General features: G+C 40.2%; 2 protein-coding genes and 1 non-coding gene across 4 annotated transcripts in view; 1 reads left to right on the forward strand and 2 right to left on the reverse strand.

Moving 5' to 3' along the window:
• Window positions 1-42: 42 nt before the first annotated feature.
• Window positions 43-14489, reverse strand: LOC143296937 (cilia- and flagella-associated protein 53-like). Its single transcript, XM_076608971.1, has 8 exons — window positions 14225-14489; window positions 12173-12402; window positions 10419-10592; window positions 8591-8753; window positions 7900-8040; window positions 4465-4683; window positions 3197-3413; window positions 43-1665 (listed from the first exon to the last, which is right to left on the reverse strand). Exons 1-8 carry the CDS (start codon window positions 14291-14293, stop codon window positions 1352-1354), a joined length of 1527 nt encoding a protein of 508 aa, XP_076465086.1. The 5' UTR covers window positions 14294-14489; the 3' UTR covers window positions 43-1351.
• Window positions 4030-4151, reverse strand: LOC143297537 (5S ribosomal RNA). The gene has a single exon (XR_013057286.1). It is a non-coding gene; the product is annotated as a 5S ribosomal RNA (ribosomal RNA).
• A 106-nt stretch (window positions 14490-14595) lies between the features above and the next one.
• The window catches only part of LOC143296936 (WD repeat-containing protein 93-like), a 24806-nt gene continuing 21098 nt past the window's right edge, over window positions 14596-18303 (forward strand). For both annotated transcript variants that reach the window (XM_076608969.1, XM_076608968.1), the window contains exons 1-5: window positions 14596-14995; window positions 15816-16017; window positions 16391-16458; window positions 17320-17395; window positions 17866-17987. In XM_076608969.1, coding sequence (XP_076465084.1) covers window positions 14738-14995; window positions 15816-16017; window positions 16391-16458; window positions 17320-17395; window positions 17866-17987 — 726 coding nt within the window. In that variant the 5' untranslated portion in view covers window positions 14596-14737. The remainder of the gene's footprint in view (window positions 14996-15815; window positions 16018-16390; window positions 16459-17319; window positions 17396-17865; window positions 17988-18303) is intronic.

Below are 18303 nucleotides of genomic sequence, written 5' to 3' on the forward strand. Positions count from 1 at the left end.
ACAAGAGAGACAGGAATGTTAGAGAGATCAGCCACAATGAAATAAAATAGTACACACATATGTGTGCGGTTTTTATTTACAATCAAATTGTATATACATACCAGAAATATACATACTAGTATGTATATATACATACTATAATATTTTGTATGTGAAAACAAATGACATATTGCTGTTCGTGTGAGCAAAATGTTTAAAAACAGAATCCCATCCCCAACTGACCGAGCAACATGACATTTTACATTCACATTATCTTTTCATGCCCTGTGCATTCCTAAACAAACATAACAAACAATATAAAAATTTGTTTTCAGCTTAGCTTACTGGATGGATACATTGGTAACCTACAATACTTATTCACTTGTCTAATTATTTTAATCTATTTTAGAAACAGGCTAACAATCATTCCAATCTCCCTCTGTCTCCATTCCCACTCCTGGCTCCTTAATCCCCCCCCCCCAAATCCCACCCCCCTAATCCCACCCCCAAAACCATTACCCCTTATAAACACTCCCCACACCTCCCCAAAAAAATAGCAATTTCTTTATAGAAATTCATTTCACAAACAGAACAGAACAAATCCCACACATCTAAATACAGTTGTAAAAGAAAGACCAAAACAGCAATGAAATGTTAGATTAAAAAAACAAACAAAAAAACAACAACACTGGTGCTGTGTAAACCCCACATCAAATCTGCACCAGAAATAATAAACAGTGGCTACAATTAACTTGATTTGGTTATCGAAAAGAAAGATATCAATATGTAACAATGCTACAAGTTTGTTGTGTTTTTTTTCCAAAAATACTTCAGTATGTACATTCAACATAATCTTAACTGACGAGCATGAAGCACACACCAAACTACTGCTGTTTCCCTATGAACAATTTAATCAAAATTTTACTTGATTCTTATAAAACATAACAGAAGATAACAGAACGTTTGACTCAATCAAGAAAAGCAAACTTAAAATTTCCAATGAAGTTCAAACACAGCTGAAAATTAACTCATCAAATATTTAACACTTTCCCTGATTTTATTCAACAATGTCAACAGCTAACAATTTTCCCTTCCCCGGAGTTTTCTTAGGGCAATGCTTTTTTTTTTTAATAAGAATGTATACAAACAGTTCACCAGCCTGTTTCTCTGCTGGTTTCTTGGGCCAGTCAAAAAACAACAACAAAAAAACATGTCATAACAGATGACAAATAATACGTATTAAAAAAACAACAAAAAAAAAATGTCATAGCCGGTGACAAATAATAAGTATTCAAAAAAACCACACATATCACAGACGGACACCCAACAGCAAGACACAAACAGTCCTGACCCAGGCCCTGACACTGCCCCTCTAGTTGAACATGGCCCGGCGCATGGGGTGGAGCCGATCGAAGGTGGGATTGTCCAGAGCGCTCTTCAGCTTCTCCTGGTACTCCTTCTCCGCCTGCATGCCCATCAGGAACTCAAACTCCTCGTTGCGGCGGCGCTCGTCACGCATCTGGCTGTTGTAATGGATCTGGTCCTGGAGGTCGCTCTGGTAGCGGGCGTTCTCGGCCATGCGTTTCGCCGCCTGCTCCATCTCATACTGACGGTTCTCCTCGATGGATCGCAGCAGTGCCACACGCTCCTTCTCGTTTTCGGCCTTGCGGCGGTTGTTCTCAGCCACTGTAATGCGAGTTGCAATGAAATTATAATGCCTTCATGGACGCCAGTTCTTTTCCAATGCTTTCATGAATGCCAATTATTTCCCAATGCTTTCATGATTGCCCAAAGCTTTCATGATTCCCATTTCTTTCCCAATGCTTTCATGAATGCCAATTCTTTCCCAATGCTTTCATGAATGCCCAATGCTTTCATGAATGCCATTTCTTTCCCATTGCTTTCGTGAATGCCAATTCTTTCCAAATGCTTTAATGAATGCCCAGTGCTTTCATGAATGCCATTACTTTCCCAATGTTTTCATGAATGCCCATTCTTTCCCAATGCTTTCATGGATGCCAGTTCTTTCCCAATGCTTTCATGAATGCCAGTTCTTTCCCAATGCTTTCATGAATGCCCAATGCTTTCATGAATGCCAGTTCTTTCCCAATGCTTTCATGAATGCCATTTCTTTCCCAATGCTTTCATGGATGCCAGATCTTTCTTGATGCTTTCATGGATCCCAATTCCTTCTCTTTCCATGAAAGTCCAGTAAGTGTTTTGATTTTTGGTGTTTTTTCAGACTGTTTTCAGTTACATGAATGCCATTATTGCATGGTTAAACTAGAAAAGAAAAGCAGAACGACACTTTTGATATTCATATGCATTTAGACATGTTCACACACACATAATACATCTCTCTCTCTCTCTCTCTCTCTCTCTCTCTCTCCAGATATCACAGGAAACAGGACAAAAAAGAATGAAAGAAAAAAAAATGCTTTGATCTGACATAAGTACTTTCACCTTCCAATCCTGACCATCTGTTTTATGACTAAATACAACAATTCGTTTTCATATTGTGTGTAGAACAGAAGGTTTCTTTTATTGTTTATGTTAAGGAGAAAGAAACAGAAGAAAAACAGCAAAACACATACACATACACACAAAGAGGAGCATATGCCTGAGTGCACACACACACACACACACACACACACACACACACATAATGATACACAGCACACACACACACACACACACACACACACACACACATAATGATACACAGCACACATGCAACATTCTGCAGTCTCACAGGACTAACCCTCAACCAATAAACGTACATACACAGGCCCCACCATCTACACACACACACACACACACACACACACACACACACACACACACACACACATCTGCTGGCTGCAAACCACGAACACCACAACCACCACCACCACCACCACCAACAACAACAACCAACAAACAACAAACACAACACACAACACAAAAAACACCCTCCACAAACTCACATTTTTCTTAGATCTGCTGGCTGCAAACCATGACCACGACCACCACCACCAATAACAAATACAACAACCAACAAACACGACACACAACATGCAAAAAAAAACACCCTCTACAAACTCACACCTTTTTAGATCTGTTGGCTGCAAACCTTGATGACGACCACCACCACCACCACCTACAACAACAACAACAACCAACAAACCCAACACACAACACACACAAAAAACAACAACCACCCCTCCACCAAACTCACGTCTCTCTTGGATCTGCTGGCTGCGGGCAACCATGACCTCCTCCAGCAGTTTGCGCCGCATGAGGCGCTCCGTCTTCCACTGGGCGATGCGCTTCTGCCAGGCGGCCTCCACCTCCTGTTGGATGAGACGCTCCAGCTCTCGCTCCTTCTGCTTCTCCTCCTGAACCATGCGCGCCAGGTAGTCCCTGTAGCGGCGGTCTTCCTCCCGCAGTTCGATCTGTGAAGGTTGGTGACGCAGGGTTAGTGTGGGTGTGATGTGCACATGCGCAATACAGTTTCAGTTTCAGTCTCTCTGCATTCAGACAAAATCCATAATTATTGTACGGTACACCACATCTGCTAGGCAGATGCCTGACCAGCATCATAACCCAACGCACTTGAGTCAGGCCCTGAGTGTAAAAGAAGCAGAAGAATGATAATGATATTAACAGTACTACTAGTATTATATATGATAGTCAGTCGTGTCCGACTATGACCATCAGAACAGCAGAGGAGCAACTGCTGTTCTGACTATCTGGGCTAGAATTTGATTATAGTGGAGAGTGTCTTGCCCAAGTACATCCCCACTCTCTCAGCCAAGAGGGTTTTAGGACAGTCAGCATTGGGATGGTTCCCAAAGGACAACTAACCCACAAGGCTGCAGCACTAAGAGCCAGTGCAATTTTGCCTCCTAGTTTGAGAGTCATAGTCCTGCACAAGAGACTAAGCTGTAAATGGTTTCCCATTGACTGAAGAAACCATTGATAATACAGTTCTCACTTTGCTGTTGGCCCAAATGTAAACTTATGTCAATCTGTGATATAAGCCGAGTGTTGGGCTCAAAGTACATGTAATGCCAACAGCACCTGGTGTTCCCAGGCAGTCACCCATCCAAGTACTAACCGGGCCCGACATTGCTTAACTTCGGTGATCGGACGAGAACCGGCGTCGTTTTCAACGTGGTATGGCCGTTGGCTACTAGTATTACTTCTACTTATATCTACTGCTACTATTACTACTACTATCTACTACTACTATTACTACTACTACTAATAATAATGATAACAATTATAATTATCATCATCATCATAATAATAATGTCAGCATTTGGAAGGTATGAAAAGAAGAACATATCCAGCATGCATCACACTATTCCCACCAGGCACCGTTACCGAGATTCAAACCCGGGACCCTCAGAATGCAAGTCTAACACTTTAACCACTTGGCTATTGCACCCGTCACCTTCACCACCAAAGCCAGCACTCACCAGCAAAAACCCTTGAACCCACCTTGCGCTGCAGCTGCTCCTTGGCCTCGTTCCTGGACTCCTCAAGCAGCTGTTCCAGCATCTTGAGGTCGAAGGCCAGCTGCTCCTGTTCCTCCTTGGCCTTCTTCTTCATCTTCATCTTCAGCGACAGGTCCAGCATGTCACGGTTCTCCTGCTGCCGTCGTCGCTTCTCCTCTGCAGCTGCCGCCTCCTCCATCTTCCTCAGCGCCACTTGCTCTCTCTGCCGACAGGGTGGATATGTGTGTGAAGTGTGTCTCTGGTCGCTTTAGTAGGTAATGATGATTATGATAGTGTGTGATATAATGGTATCTCTCTCTCTGTGCCGACATGGCGGATATGTGTGTGACATGTGTGGCTGGTTGCTTCAGTAGGTAATGATGATTATGATAGTGTGCGATATAATGGTATCTATCTCTCGACATGGCGGATATGTGTGTGACATGTGTGGCTGGTTGCTTCAGTAGGTGATGATGATTATGATAGTGTGCGATATAATGGTATCTATCTCTCTGCCGACAGGGCGGATATGTATGTGTAGCCGGGTTGGCTACAATCTTCGTTGGGCCAGCTTAGCAGACGACTTTTGTGACTCGCCGAAGGTTACTAAGGAAGTTGTAAATCGGTCACAAGTTATCTCCCTTTACAGGGAACCGTATGATGATTTTCCTCAATTTGTTAAACTTTATAAACACTTCCTTATAGATGAGATTATAGTTTTATGTTATGGGACTTCAGAACGATCATACTTCTCAAATGTAATGATATCATTTGACCAGAAAGCCTATAACTTTTTTTAAACTACTATTTATGTGAATGAGTTTTGGCGCGATCTTCGAAATCCACTCAGTTGAAACATATAAAATACCTCGTTTTCTATAAATCGATATAGTTGCCGTGGAATTTAGATTGTGCATTAAAATGTAAATGATTAAGCTTTCTTCTCGTGTATCGCTTTCCATGTACACCTAAGTTACAGGCATGCGATAGTACGAAATGTCTGACAGTATTTCGGCCCCACAAAACTATCTCTTCTTCAAGCCATTGGAATTCGTCAGTGCCGATTTGAGCAAAATACGTTTTTACAATACCTAGACATTTTTATAGCGTGTCTTGCAGATGTTTGCATTTCTGTTATCAGTCTGATTCGTATCATACATGTATAGTTGTGTTGTAGTTGGTTTAAACGAAGTAGGCCTATTTCATTGTCGATCACAAGTGCCAAAAGCACCGCCAAGCGGTGCCGACACGGGAGCTGTCCGCTGAGTTTTCTCTTGAATTTTTACATAAAAAAATCTTTACTCTAGAAGCAGATTCTATAGATGATTTTTATATAGTTGGAAATTTAGGATGTTCAGTTACTTAATTGTTGCAATTATATTACATATCGCGACGTATTAATTGTTGTAATGTACAAAAATGATACATTAACTCGTTAAAAGCTCGTTCATTCAGTGACTCTTTTTGTTTACAGTTTTTAACTACATTATTTTTGTAGAAAATGGTTTAGCTTAAGAAAATGCTCGTCTCTTGTAGTTTTGTGTGATATATAATATGTCTATGTTAGTTCCCCGAGCCGAAAGTCAGAAGCCGCTAAATTTGGTCAAACAAACACAAGCTTGGCCCCTCAAGGCTCGCGGAGGGCCGGTTTCGTGAGTCGCTTCGCGGCGCTGGCTTTGCGGTTCGGCGGAACAGAATATAAGGAGTGAGCGAGTGCCAGACAAACAGAGAACTCTTCTGGCCTGGAAGAATGAAAGAAGAAAAGAAGAAAACCAGCGCACTGCCTTCCCGAGTCTACCTTGCCTGGCTGCAGCTCTCTTCTGCTAACACCTTCTACCTGTCTTCACCTTCTCTAACACCACCTTACCACCCCATCACATATGTGAAGTGTGTCTCTGGTAGTTTCAATAGGTAATGATGATTATGATAGTGTGCGATATAATGGTATCTATCTCTCTGCCAACATGTTGGATATGTGTGTGAAGTGGGTCTGGGGTTGTTTCAGTAGGTAATGATGATTATGATAGTGTGCGATATTCAGACAAATGGAATCTCTCTGCCGACAGGGTGAATACGAGGGTCATTCAATAAATAAGGTGAATTTTTCGGTATAAGGACTTCTAATACAGATAGAAGCTTACTTTTTTTTTCTTTTTCTTTTTTTGTTTTACTTCTTTTTCACATGGATTTAATTTGTTTTGCAGATTAAAAAAAACTTTGAGAGTTTTGGCGATTAACAAAGATGGCCGACCAAGAAGCATGCTCCAGGATTGAACAGCGGTCAGTTATCAAGTTTTTGGTTGCTGAAGGGTGCAAACCAGTTGAAATTCATAGGAGAATGTCAACTGTGTATGGTGCCACATGTTTCAGCCGAAAAAATGTCTACAAGTGGGCTAAATTGTTTAAAGAAGGACGTAGGCTCTCCAGTGAAGAAGAAGTTCAAGTCCCAGCAGTCCACGAGGAAGGTGATGCTCAGCGTTTTTTGGGATATGCAAGGCCCAATCACCATTTCATTCCTTGAGAAAGGAAGCACTGTGAACAGTGCCAACTACTGTGAACTGCTGAGGCAGGTCAAGAAAGACATAAAGAACAAACGCAGGGGTCATCAGTCAGAAGGAGTCATCTTGCATCATGACAACGCAAGGCCTCACACAGCAGCCCGAACGGTGCAGACCATCAACGAGCTGGGCTGGGAACTGCTCCCTCATCCCCCTTACAGCCCAGACCTTGCCCCTTCAGACTTTCACCTGTTTGGTCCCTTGAAAGCGTTCACGAGAGGCACGAAGTTTGAAAGTGACGATGAAGTCAAAAGTGTTGAGCGACTGGCTGAGACATCAGTCCAAAGATTTTTACGCTGAGGGAATACGGAAGCTTGTGCACAGATGGGAAAAGTGTGTGACAGTGCTGGGAGACTACGCTGAAAGAAAAAAAAAAGAGTAAGCTTCTATCTGTATTAGAAGTCCTTTTCCGAAAAATTCACCTTATTTTTTGAATGACCCTCGTATGTGTGTGAAATGTGTGTCGGGTTGCTTCAGTAGGTAATAATGATTATGATAGTGTGCGATATGATGATATCTATCTCTCTGCCGACAGGGCAGATATGTGTGTGAAGTGTGTATCTGGTCGCTTCAGTAGGTCATCATGATTATGATAGAGTGCGATATAATGGTATCTATCTCTCTGCTGACAGAGTGAATATGTGTGTGAAGTGTGTATCTAGTCGCTTCAGTAGGTAATGATGATTATGAGTACCTAACCCTACAGATATGGGCCCTTTACAAACAATGATATTTATACAATGTATATGCACAATGCATTAATGGGAACATGAAAAGAAACATCCATACATAATTTGTCACAACACAGAACAATCCCCAGCAAAGTTCACAAGCAGAATGGATACAAAGAAGGTTAACAGAAACGCATGCAGGAAACTCACCATCAGCTGCAGTTCCTCCTCCTTCAGCCTCTTCTCTTCTTCCTTCTGTGTCTCCAGAGCCGCCATTTGTTTCCGCAGCACGTCCAGCGTCTCACGGTTACGCTCATGAGCTGCCTGGGCCTCGCGCTCTTCCCGAGCCATCTGTCACGTGAACAGGTCATTGTGTTTCAAGTAGCTGACTCTGACAGCAATGACTGATACTTGATGGGTGTTCTTTAATGTATGAACATGTGCACAAATGTACACGTACCATACAAATGTAAACACAACACACACACACACACACACACACACACACACACACACACGCACGCACACACACATGCATGCATGTAAGCACACATGGACACACATGCACACAAGCCACATCAAACTCACTGACTTGTTAAGATATTTAAGAAAAATCAACATTTCTAACATACTGGGGTAATACATCTTTGCAATGGTAATTTCTGCACAATGTAGTTCAAAGCTCTGTTTTTACCTCTTTGAAAAGGCTATATCTTAAAAATCTTAAATGTTAAGCAAATGAATTGAAAACAATCTGAACAGGTCACAAAAACAACTGCTTTTAACCTCATTAACTGCAGCTCTTACTACTCCAATGTTACACATTCACTGGTGCACACACACACACACACACACACACACACACACACACACACACACACAGCCAACCAGCCCAACCCACCTTTTCTTGCCGGTCCTTCTCCCAGAGCTGTGCGTACAGGTCGTCATGAGCTTTCTTTTCCTTGGCCTCTATCTCCTTCAGTCTCAGCTGCTCAATCCGCTCAGCACACACTATGTCCTGCTCCCTCTTGGACAGTGTGGACCTCAGTTCTTCACACTGTGCTCTGCAATGCACAAACCAACCCTGATAGTTTAGTACTGTGTGTATTTTCGCCGTTGTGTTTGTTGATCATTTGTAACACATGAAAGAGCACGATATACGTCAAGCTCAGGCTTGTAGTTGCTCAAGTCTTCTTTTTTTCTTTATTGAACACTGTATTTTGTCTTGTTTCTTGATATCAAAAATGTCTAAACTAACATTGATAGATTCAGTTTCAGTTTCTCAAGGAGGAATCGCTGTGTTCGGAAAAATCCATATACACTACAACACATCTGCTAGGCAGATGCCTGACCAGCAGCATAACCCTGGTGCGCTTGTCAGGCCTTGAGTGCATGCATTTGTGTACCTATCAGAATGGATTTCTTTAACTCACTCAGCACGGCCAGTCCTCTCTTCTCCTCTACACAGACCGCTCGGATGTCCAGTGGGTGTCTGAATGACCCAACCTTTAGCTTCCGTCGTCAGAATTGTGGTATTCTTTGTCAACATTCACCTCTTCAGTATAAGAGCCTTCCACTTGCAATATTTTGATGATGGTAATTGGGGTGAAACGCTGTTAACGTCGTCTCTTTCACCGTTCATATGGAGAGAGTTAACAGAAATTTGAAAGAGGGAAACTCCATTGTTGCCATGGGTTCTTTTCCAACGTGCCAAGCGCATGCTGCACACGGGACCTTGGTTTCTCATTTCATCCCAATGACTAGATGCTCAGTTTGATTTTTCAAGTCAAATGTGGAAGAAAGGGCAAGATCAGGATTTGAACTCACACCCTCATGGACACTTAATCGGCATTTAAGCATACTATCCATCCTGCCACCTTGCTCCTTTTGATAACTGTACCATGTCCATAGCAGTAGGTTTCTCTTGATTTTTTCCGCAGTTTTCACAGTGACAGTTTCCATTTCCATGCAGTTCAACAGCAGACCAAGTGTTTGGTGCTGTTCACTCTTGGTACCTATCTATAACTCCGTGGAGTGGTGGCCTAGTGGTAATGTGCCTGACTGGGAAACAAGAGTCCATGGGTTCAAATCCAATATATGTACCATGGGTTTTATTCCCCCCTCCATTAGACTTTGAGTGGTGGTCTGGGGGCTAGCCTTTCGGATGAGATGATAAGCCAGGAACTTGATTTGATACACACACACACACACACACACACACACACATGACTGAGTGACGGTCTGGGTGCTAGCCTTTCTCAAGTTTCTGATGAAATGATAAACCAGGAACTTGATTTAACACACACACACACACACGCACACACACATGCACAAGTACATGCACACATGTGTGTGCGCACGTGCGCGTGCACACACGCACACACACACACACACACACGATTTTGAGTGATGGTTGAATATCACAGGAAATATTCCCGGTCAGGTGATGCTAACAGATGATGAATATATACAAACAAGATTATGAAAATTTGTTTATGAATGCTGTCGCAATTTATTGCATTAATTGATTAATTAATTGTGTGCTTTTCATTCATTCATTCATTTACCGTTGCATTTGTGTCTTATAAACCTTAAGGTTTCATGACAATAAAATCTATTCTATTCTATTCTATTATGTTGACACACACATACACTCACACACATACACATACAAACATAAACAAACACACACACAAAAGCAACAGATCTATATATGTGCTCTGAGTTACCTGAACTGCTGGTCGTATTTGTCTTGCACAAACTGAAGTCTCTCATGCTCTCTCCTTTCTTTCAAAGACTTTGCCCGTTCTCTCATTTTGGCCTGGCGTTCCAGCGTGGTCTCCTCCATAGCTTCCATGGCTGCCATGTACTCCTGTTCCTCTCTCCCCAGCAACTCACGCAACCTGAAAACATCACATTAGTGGCTGTTAATGCAAAGCACTGGTGTAAATCAAGTGCATTAAAGTTTCATTACGCAAGATTATACATTTTATAAAAAAAATTATAATCATTATCGAGTAAACTATGTTGTTAGAACAAAGCTAACTTTTCAAATGTTAAATATATATATTCTAGCTTTGCAGGTGTAAAATAAAACGGTTAAAATGAAAACTGACACGCAAAAGTGATATTTTGGTAAAATACATAGCTGATGAATGAATTTGTGGTGGACACATATCTACATGTATCAACAGCAAGCATCTGCACAAATAAACAAGCACATGTGTCTATGCATACAAACAGGTGCATGCTCAGTCTCTCTCTTGGAATTCTCTGCCTATTGCTCTCAGATAAACAACTCATCTATCTACCTTTAAAGCAAATCTTAAAACTTATCTCTTTAAAAAATACTTGTCATAACTCAAATAGTGCTGTTGTCCCAGGCCCAAGGCAATGTGTGTATGATGGTTGAGTAGAGAGAATGGGGGTGGGTAGACAGATGGTGGTGGTGTGGTTCAAAAGGGAGAATGACCCGGTTTTTACCCCTTTTACCTTTTCTATCCAAAACTTTATTTTACAATATTTACAAAATCTATGGCATGCAAATTACAGTTATGCTCCTTTTTTACATGTATGTATTTTAAGTGAAAATTGCTTTTATCTTGGCCGTTTAATCATGTGTGTGTGTCTGTGTGTGTGTGTGTTTATGTGAGTGTGAGTAACTGTTGTAGTATTGAGAGTATGTTACTTTGTGAGTTTTATGCAATGTGTTTATATAATATTAATGAATCTGTTTTATGTTTCTACTACTTTTTATATGCTTTCTTGTTTCACTTTAGGTACTGGATCATAAAGCGCTTACAGCTTGCTTATGCTTGTATTATAGCACTGTATAAAAATAAAACATTATTATTATTATTATTTTCTCAAACACACACAACGGGTGTAGTGGCTGAATGGTTAGAGCACTGGACTCTGCTTGAGTTTCCTGAGTTTGATCCCTGGTTTGGCACACCTGGTGGGTAGAAGGGTAGAGATTTTTTTCCAATCACCCAAGTCAACAGATGTGCACACCTGCTAGTGCCTGAACCCCCTTCATGTGCGCATATTTGATGTTTACATGCGTACACACATTTGTATACAAATACAAATCTGTGTACGCATGCAAACATCAAATATGCGCGTTAAAGATCCTGTGATCCGTCTCAGTATTCGGTGGGTTTTGGAAACATGAAAATGCCCAGCGTGCATTAACCATGATGGAGTCATCAGTGAGTTTATGTTGTTCATGTAATTGAAAGAAGAAAAGTAGAATGCATGCAAGTACACACACACACACACACACACACACACACACACACACACACACACACACACACACATAGAGGAACAAAGAAAAAATTGGGAAAGTTAGGCCAGTCAATTTCTCATTAATCAATAGTTAGGCCAGTCAATTTCTCATTAATCTAAACAACAAACACAGATATTATAAACAAGAGCTTATACTTTTTTTCTTCATATGGCAAGAAGTATCAAAACATACCTCTCCCGCCTTTCCTCAATGCTGAATTCATGATCTTTCAAGCGTTTACCAACTTCACGTCGAACATTATTCAGAACAATTTTCTTATCTGTGCATCTTTCCCACTCATTCTTCAGATCACACAACTCGTTGTACAATTTCTGGTTCTCCATTTCCTTCAGGTAATCATCTTTCTTTCGACTCTCAAGGATCAAGTATTCAGGAGGACGCTTGTTTGGCGGTCGAGCTCTCTGTAAAAGAAAAACCTTTGTTATAAAAAGAGTGCTGATAATGCATTTTCATTTCTTCTGCCTGTTTTTATCCAGGCATTATTTAAACATACAATCATAATGAAATGATCTTTTTTTCCATATATTATCAAATAGAATATTTTTGTTACTTATCAGCTTTAATTACAAAAGTTATCCACATATATTTAGAATATATCAATGGAAGTTATGATGTCAATGTGGCAAAAAAGAATCTAAAAAGTATCAATTAAATCACTTCTCACTCATTGATCTCTGTGCCTTGAAAATTGTTATCCCGTCTCTACAAACTATTTGTATTTGTTTTTTTTGTTTTTTTTTCTTTTTTGTCACAACAGATTTCTCTGTGTGAAATTCGGGCTGCTCTCCCCATGGAGAGTGAGTCCTACACTGAGTGCACCACCCATTTTTTTGTATTTTTTCCTGCATGCAGTTTTATTTGTTTTTCCTATCGAAATGGAACAACCCTTTTGGGAACAACCCTTTTGTTGGCATGGGTTCTTTTACGTGTGCTAAGTGCATGCTGCACCAAGGACCTCGGTTTTTGTCTCATCTGAATGACTAGCATCCAGACCACCACTCAAGGTCTAGTGGAGGGTGAGAAACTATTGGCGGCTAAGCCGTGATTTGAACCAGCGTGCTCAGATTATCTCGCTTCTTTCCACTCTATGAAGTTAAGACTAAGTTAGTCCAACAAAAATGTGTTGCAAAACAACTATTCATAAACATATACTTTGTTTTCTCATCTTTGGGGTCTAACTGATGTTACCACATTTTTTAATTGAACAGATAAATGTCTTGTACAATGATAATGATATCATCAACTTTTTTTTTCTACTGTTTTGAATATTATGAGAAATACCCACAAATATGAAGACTAGATTTATCTTTTGTTGTTTTGAATAGTATAAGAAAAACCCATTCATATGTTTTCTTGACTTATGGCCTCCTAATACTCAATATTGTCATGACACGAAGCCCCTAAACTACTCTCCATTTCAGCAAGTTTTAACTGATACTTAGAATTATCAATATTGTAGAATCCTTTGCCAGGTTTTAGTCCAATAATGATTTTGGCACATCCTCATGTGTTAGTAGAATGTTTGAACTAAACACTCCATTTAGCCTATCACAACAAGGTTATTGTGGAAAATATGCCAAGTCTCTCTGATGAACAAACTAAAGAGAAGAGAATTATGGTGTCTGTACCATTTTTAGGTTGGTATGTTACGTGGTGTAACAAATCACCTATGGCTCTCTCTTTGCTATAAGCCTTATCTCTGCAGATTTATTTACACAGAACAGGTTTTGAGGTCATATTCTTTTCATTCCTCTAACGGTTGTGAGTATTGCCTGTATAATAAAAGGAGACCAATATTGAAGGGGACATAATAAAGGCCGTGAGGACTAGGCAGTCAAATGCCAGTCCCTACACTACTACTACTACTACTACTACTACTACTACTACTACATAAATTTGAAGTTTCTTGTGCAGTCATTATAATTTCACCTAGTTTTGATCATAACAAAACATTCTAACCCAAACATCATGGAAGCATAATTTCATTTTTATGATATTCTCCTTTGAGAAAAGTAATCAAGATTGAAATTAGCTTCCTCGTTTCTATTTACACAAATAAGTTAATTAAATCCAATCAAATTGATACACAAACAACTGCAAAAAATATATATATATATATATAGATATATAACCCCCCACCAACGCCCCCTCCCCACCCAAAAAACAGGTCAGATTTTTATTTTATCACTTAGATTTAAACACAGGAAATTAAGGTAAACTCACGATGGCCACAGACTGCGGAGCAGGCCCGGTATATTCTCGGGTCCTGCGGGTTCTCTGACCGACCATCATCTTGATGGCTTTGGCTGGATTCCTCCTTCCTGTAAATCGGCAAGATCAGATTCCCCAAGATGTGTCTAAACAACAAGGCAAAAGCACACCCTTAGTACAAACGAAAATAAGGTGCGTTAGTAGACGATGACAGAAAACTACAACAAGGAAACATGTATATCTAATCACACATTACAATGTATCCTTGAACAAGCACTGTTTAGGAGCGAGTTGACGACATACCGTAACCAAGGAAGTGCAGTGCGCTCAGTAAAAGTTATTTCCCTTGCCAAGCGGAATCGTCATATCCTGTTTGCAAAATGGCGGTCTTGGTAACAGCGTCCTGAGTTTCGTGATCGAAAGGGGAACTGTTGGTTGATGATTACACCGTCTTTGAACTTGTCCCTGTATACTGGAGCTGCTTAATTTCTTTATCATAAGTGTTAGCGATATTTGACAGCCATCATGCCTGTGTATATTAGAAAGAATCTCTCTTTCACGCCGACTTCGCTGGAAAGAATGTCGGACGAAGAGGATGATGATTATCTTCAGGATCCCGATCAGATGCGAGATAGCTTGCCCCAGCCTTACCGCATGATCGACAAGGTGTTGAACAAGCTTCTAGAAGATGCGTGGGATATCATAGAAATGAAAGAAAACAAGCGTCTTGCTGATGAAAGGAAAATTCGACCACCGAAGTATGACAAGCCTAATGATTTACCAGTGAGTGCTTGTTTGTTTGTTTTGTTTTGCTTTTGTTTTGTTGCAGAATGAGAATGGATAAGAGATACAAGCACGTCTTGAGTCTCTGAGGTGTACGTGTATATTTTCAAACATATGTATGTTTGGGTGTGGCTGTGCATGCATGTGTGTGTGTTTGCAGTTGTGTGACAGGGATTGGAATGAGAACATTTAGATGCAGACCTCTGTATATATTGTACATATTTCTGAATGAGTGTGCATGTGCATTCATGCATTTATACACACATGCACAAATGGATCCATGTATGTGTGTAGGTACGGGTGTGTGTTCGTGCACCAATGCGCAATTGCATTCATCCAATCCATATACATGTGTGTGTGTATGTGTTCCTACACATATGTCTGTCTGTCTGTCTGTGCACATAAATACAGGCATGAGCTTGCATCCATGCACACATCTCTCCACATGTTAAAACCACATAGGATTTTTTTAAATGCATTGTTGTTTGCATTCTATTATTGATGAGCAATTGTTTTATATTTTTGTGTGGTTTTTCCAGTTCACGTTTCATTACTGTGCTTACTAATTGTTTATTATTAGATTGTTATTTGTTGTTGTTTTTCAAAACTCTAGTTGTTTGTCTGTTGATGTTTTGATATTGTGTTCATCTGTTGCTTATTATCAAAGTTTTTTTGTTTTGTTTTGTTGGGTTTTTTTCAAAAAAAGTATTATTTCTAACAGCTGACACTACTGCTATTATTATACAAATCAGAGATCCTCTCTGTTTCTGCAACTATGCAGTCAGTGACAATGAGAACTTTGTACCTCCAAACATTACAGTTCCTAAGCCAAGCAACAGCCTTGGCAAGCAGCACAGATGGAAAGTACCTGTTTGCTGGACTGCCCAATGGTCTGGTTGCCATGGACGCCCTGACCCAGCAGACGCTCAACCAGTGGGAGGAAGATGGGGCCGAAATCACCAGCATCCAGACCTATGCTTTCAGTGCTACTGCTTCTTTGCTGGTCACCATTGATGACATGGGTCAGTGTGTGTGTGTGTATGTGTGTGTGTGTGTGTGTGTGTGTATGTGTGTGTGTGTGTGTGTGTGTGTGTGGTCATGCGTGTCTTCATGTATGAATGTGTGTGTTCATGAACATGTGTATGTGTGTGTGTGTTAGTAATGGTGTGTGTGTGTGTGTGTGTGTGTATGCATGTTTGTTAGTGTGTGCATGTGTATGCTCATGTTAAATGCATGATTGTGAGTAACCCAGTGAAATAGGCTTGAAAAATCCAACATGTACAGTAATTACCACATGCATACTTAAACAAAATTATAAACTTGAAATAAATCTCTGAACAGTTCATGATTTTTACACTTCATCATCAATAATATGTTGACTACCTTGTGTTGCAGCTGTAGCACGCCTCTTTCTGTTTGCCTGTGACTGCCTCTTCTTTGTGAAAGTGCTGAATGAAACAGCCGTGAGTCTTTGTTGGGCAATTAATTCTAAATAATAAGTTGTTTTAATTGACTCTAGGTTCTAAAACCTTTGCGTCATTGTTAATTTCCGGATACAAATCTCTTTCATCATCTTTTGTGTCTGTCTGTCTGTCTGTCTGTCTGTCAGTTAGTCTGCATGTCAATGTGTCTGAAATGTTTCTCTCATCGTTTCTCTCTGACTGTGTATTGCACTAACTTATTCCACTCCACAAATATATACCTGCTACAGCTCCCCTGCACTAGCACTACATAAGACCACTGCAGTATGATAAAAAAAAAAATTAAAAAAAAAAAAAACAATAATTTTTTTTTTTTTTTTTTTTTTTAAAGGGTGTTTCACTAAAACAGAGAAAATTGAATGAAAATTGTTGATTTGGCTTGTGGAACAATGCCTCATTTTCATGCTTCCAGAATCCATGAATCAAATAGTTTGGCACAGCACGCCAACTGTATCAAGAAAGGATAAGCTAAATTAAAATAGCGCTTTGGTACGATAATACTCGAACTTGATCTACAGGGGAAGTAATCATGTAGAATGAGCTATGGAATATCTTGTTTGCTTGTGTTTAATCCCTTCAAATGATGCGATGGCCTTCTGCTGAATAAATCTTTTGTTTGTTTTGTATGTCTCTGACATGTATGCTTGTGAGCGTGTATGTCCATGCATGTGTGCATGTGCGTGCATGCGTGCGTGTTGTGTGTGTGTGTGTGTGTGTGTGTGCGCATGCATGCATGCATGTGTGTGTGTGTGTGTGTGTGTAAAATAAAGGTTTTGGATCTTTTTACTCTATTTTTGTTTGTTTGTTTCGTATTCAAATTTCTATACTGTTTATGCTTTCAAGGATGGAGGCACAAAGTTGCTGACAAGTCGCTGTGAGGCATCCCTTGAAGGAGACTACGTGGGCATTGTCTTGGAAAGTAAGGAGCCATGATTTACCTACTCTTCTTACAGACGTGAAACACAACCATTGTATTTGTTGCCCATGGCTTTCCCTGGCTGGTCAAACAAGACGGATGTTTATGGTCGTACATAACGTAAATAAATTGATCGCCTTCTTTGGTATACCGATGTGTATGTTGTTTTTTTAAGCTCAAGTCTGACTAATCTTTATATTTCACAGTACAGATTCTGAAACTGATAGAGCACCTGTAGAACACACATGTTGCAGAGACCTTCATGGAGAAATCTTCTGTTTGAATCCACTGAACAGTGATGAGTCTTTAACATATCCAAGTTTGGGTATTCTTACAAAATTGTCACAGGATACGTACCTGTGTGACGTAAGTCAGAAATCAGTTTTCTTTTCCTTTGAAATACACATGCTTTTACAGGTAATGACTGCAATCATTGTTCACATGGAAACGGATTGGCTGTTACTGTCCCTCAGACACCAGCACCAAAGAGGTGTGGTTCGAGGCTCACAAAGTTCCCAGGGAAGCCTGGGTCAGCGAACTGGAAGCCGTTGAGGAGAAGTTCCAGAAACAGAAGGAGAAAGAACAGAAAGAAAAAGTAAGGACCGTGTGTGTGTTTGTTTGTTTCCTGTCTCCTGACCTGTGTACTGTGAATGGTTTGATCCCACACTAGGTAGACAAATCCATATTTTAAAGATGATTTTTATTTTTTTATTTTTTTATTTTTTTCTTAGTTTTGACGGATGTTTTTGGTTTGGTTGTGATTTTTAACTGGTTGTCATGGGTGGCTTTTGCTTTGTGTGTTCTTTGTTCTTTTTTTTTGTTCTTTTTTGTTCTTTTTTCTTTTTTTCATCAGGAATATGAGTCCGGGTGGGAATATATTTAAAAAGAAAACTTAATATAGTGTATATAAA

The sequence above is a fragment of the Babylonia areolata genome, chromosome 22, assembly GCF_041734735.1.
Source record: "Babylonia areolata isolate BAREFJ2019XMU chromosome 22, ASM4173473v1, whole genome shotgun sequence".
NCBI classification, from domain to species: domain Eukaryota; kingdom Metazoa; phylum Mollusca; class Gastropoda; order Neogastropoda; family Buccinidae; genus Babylonia; species Babylonia areolata.

Bases quoted from the DNA above. Each gene is read 5' to 3' on its own strand.
- LOC143296937 (XM_076608971.1), bottom strand. From the start codon at position 14,293: ATGATGGTCGGTCAGAGAACCCGCAGGACCCGAGAATATACCGGGCCT. The intron at 10,593-12,172 runs GTATGTTTTGAT...TGATGTTTTCAG, and splicing joins ATTGAGGAAAGGCGGGAGAG to GTTGCGTGAGTTGCTGGGGA. The intron at 8,754-10,418 runs GTAACTCAGAGC...TGTGCATTGCAG, and splicing joins AAATACGACCAGCAGTTCAG to AGCACAGTGTGAAGAACTGA.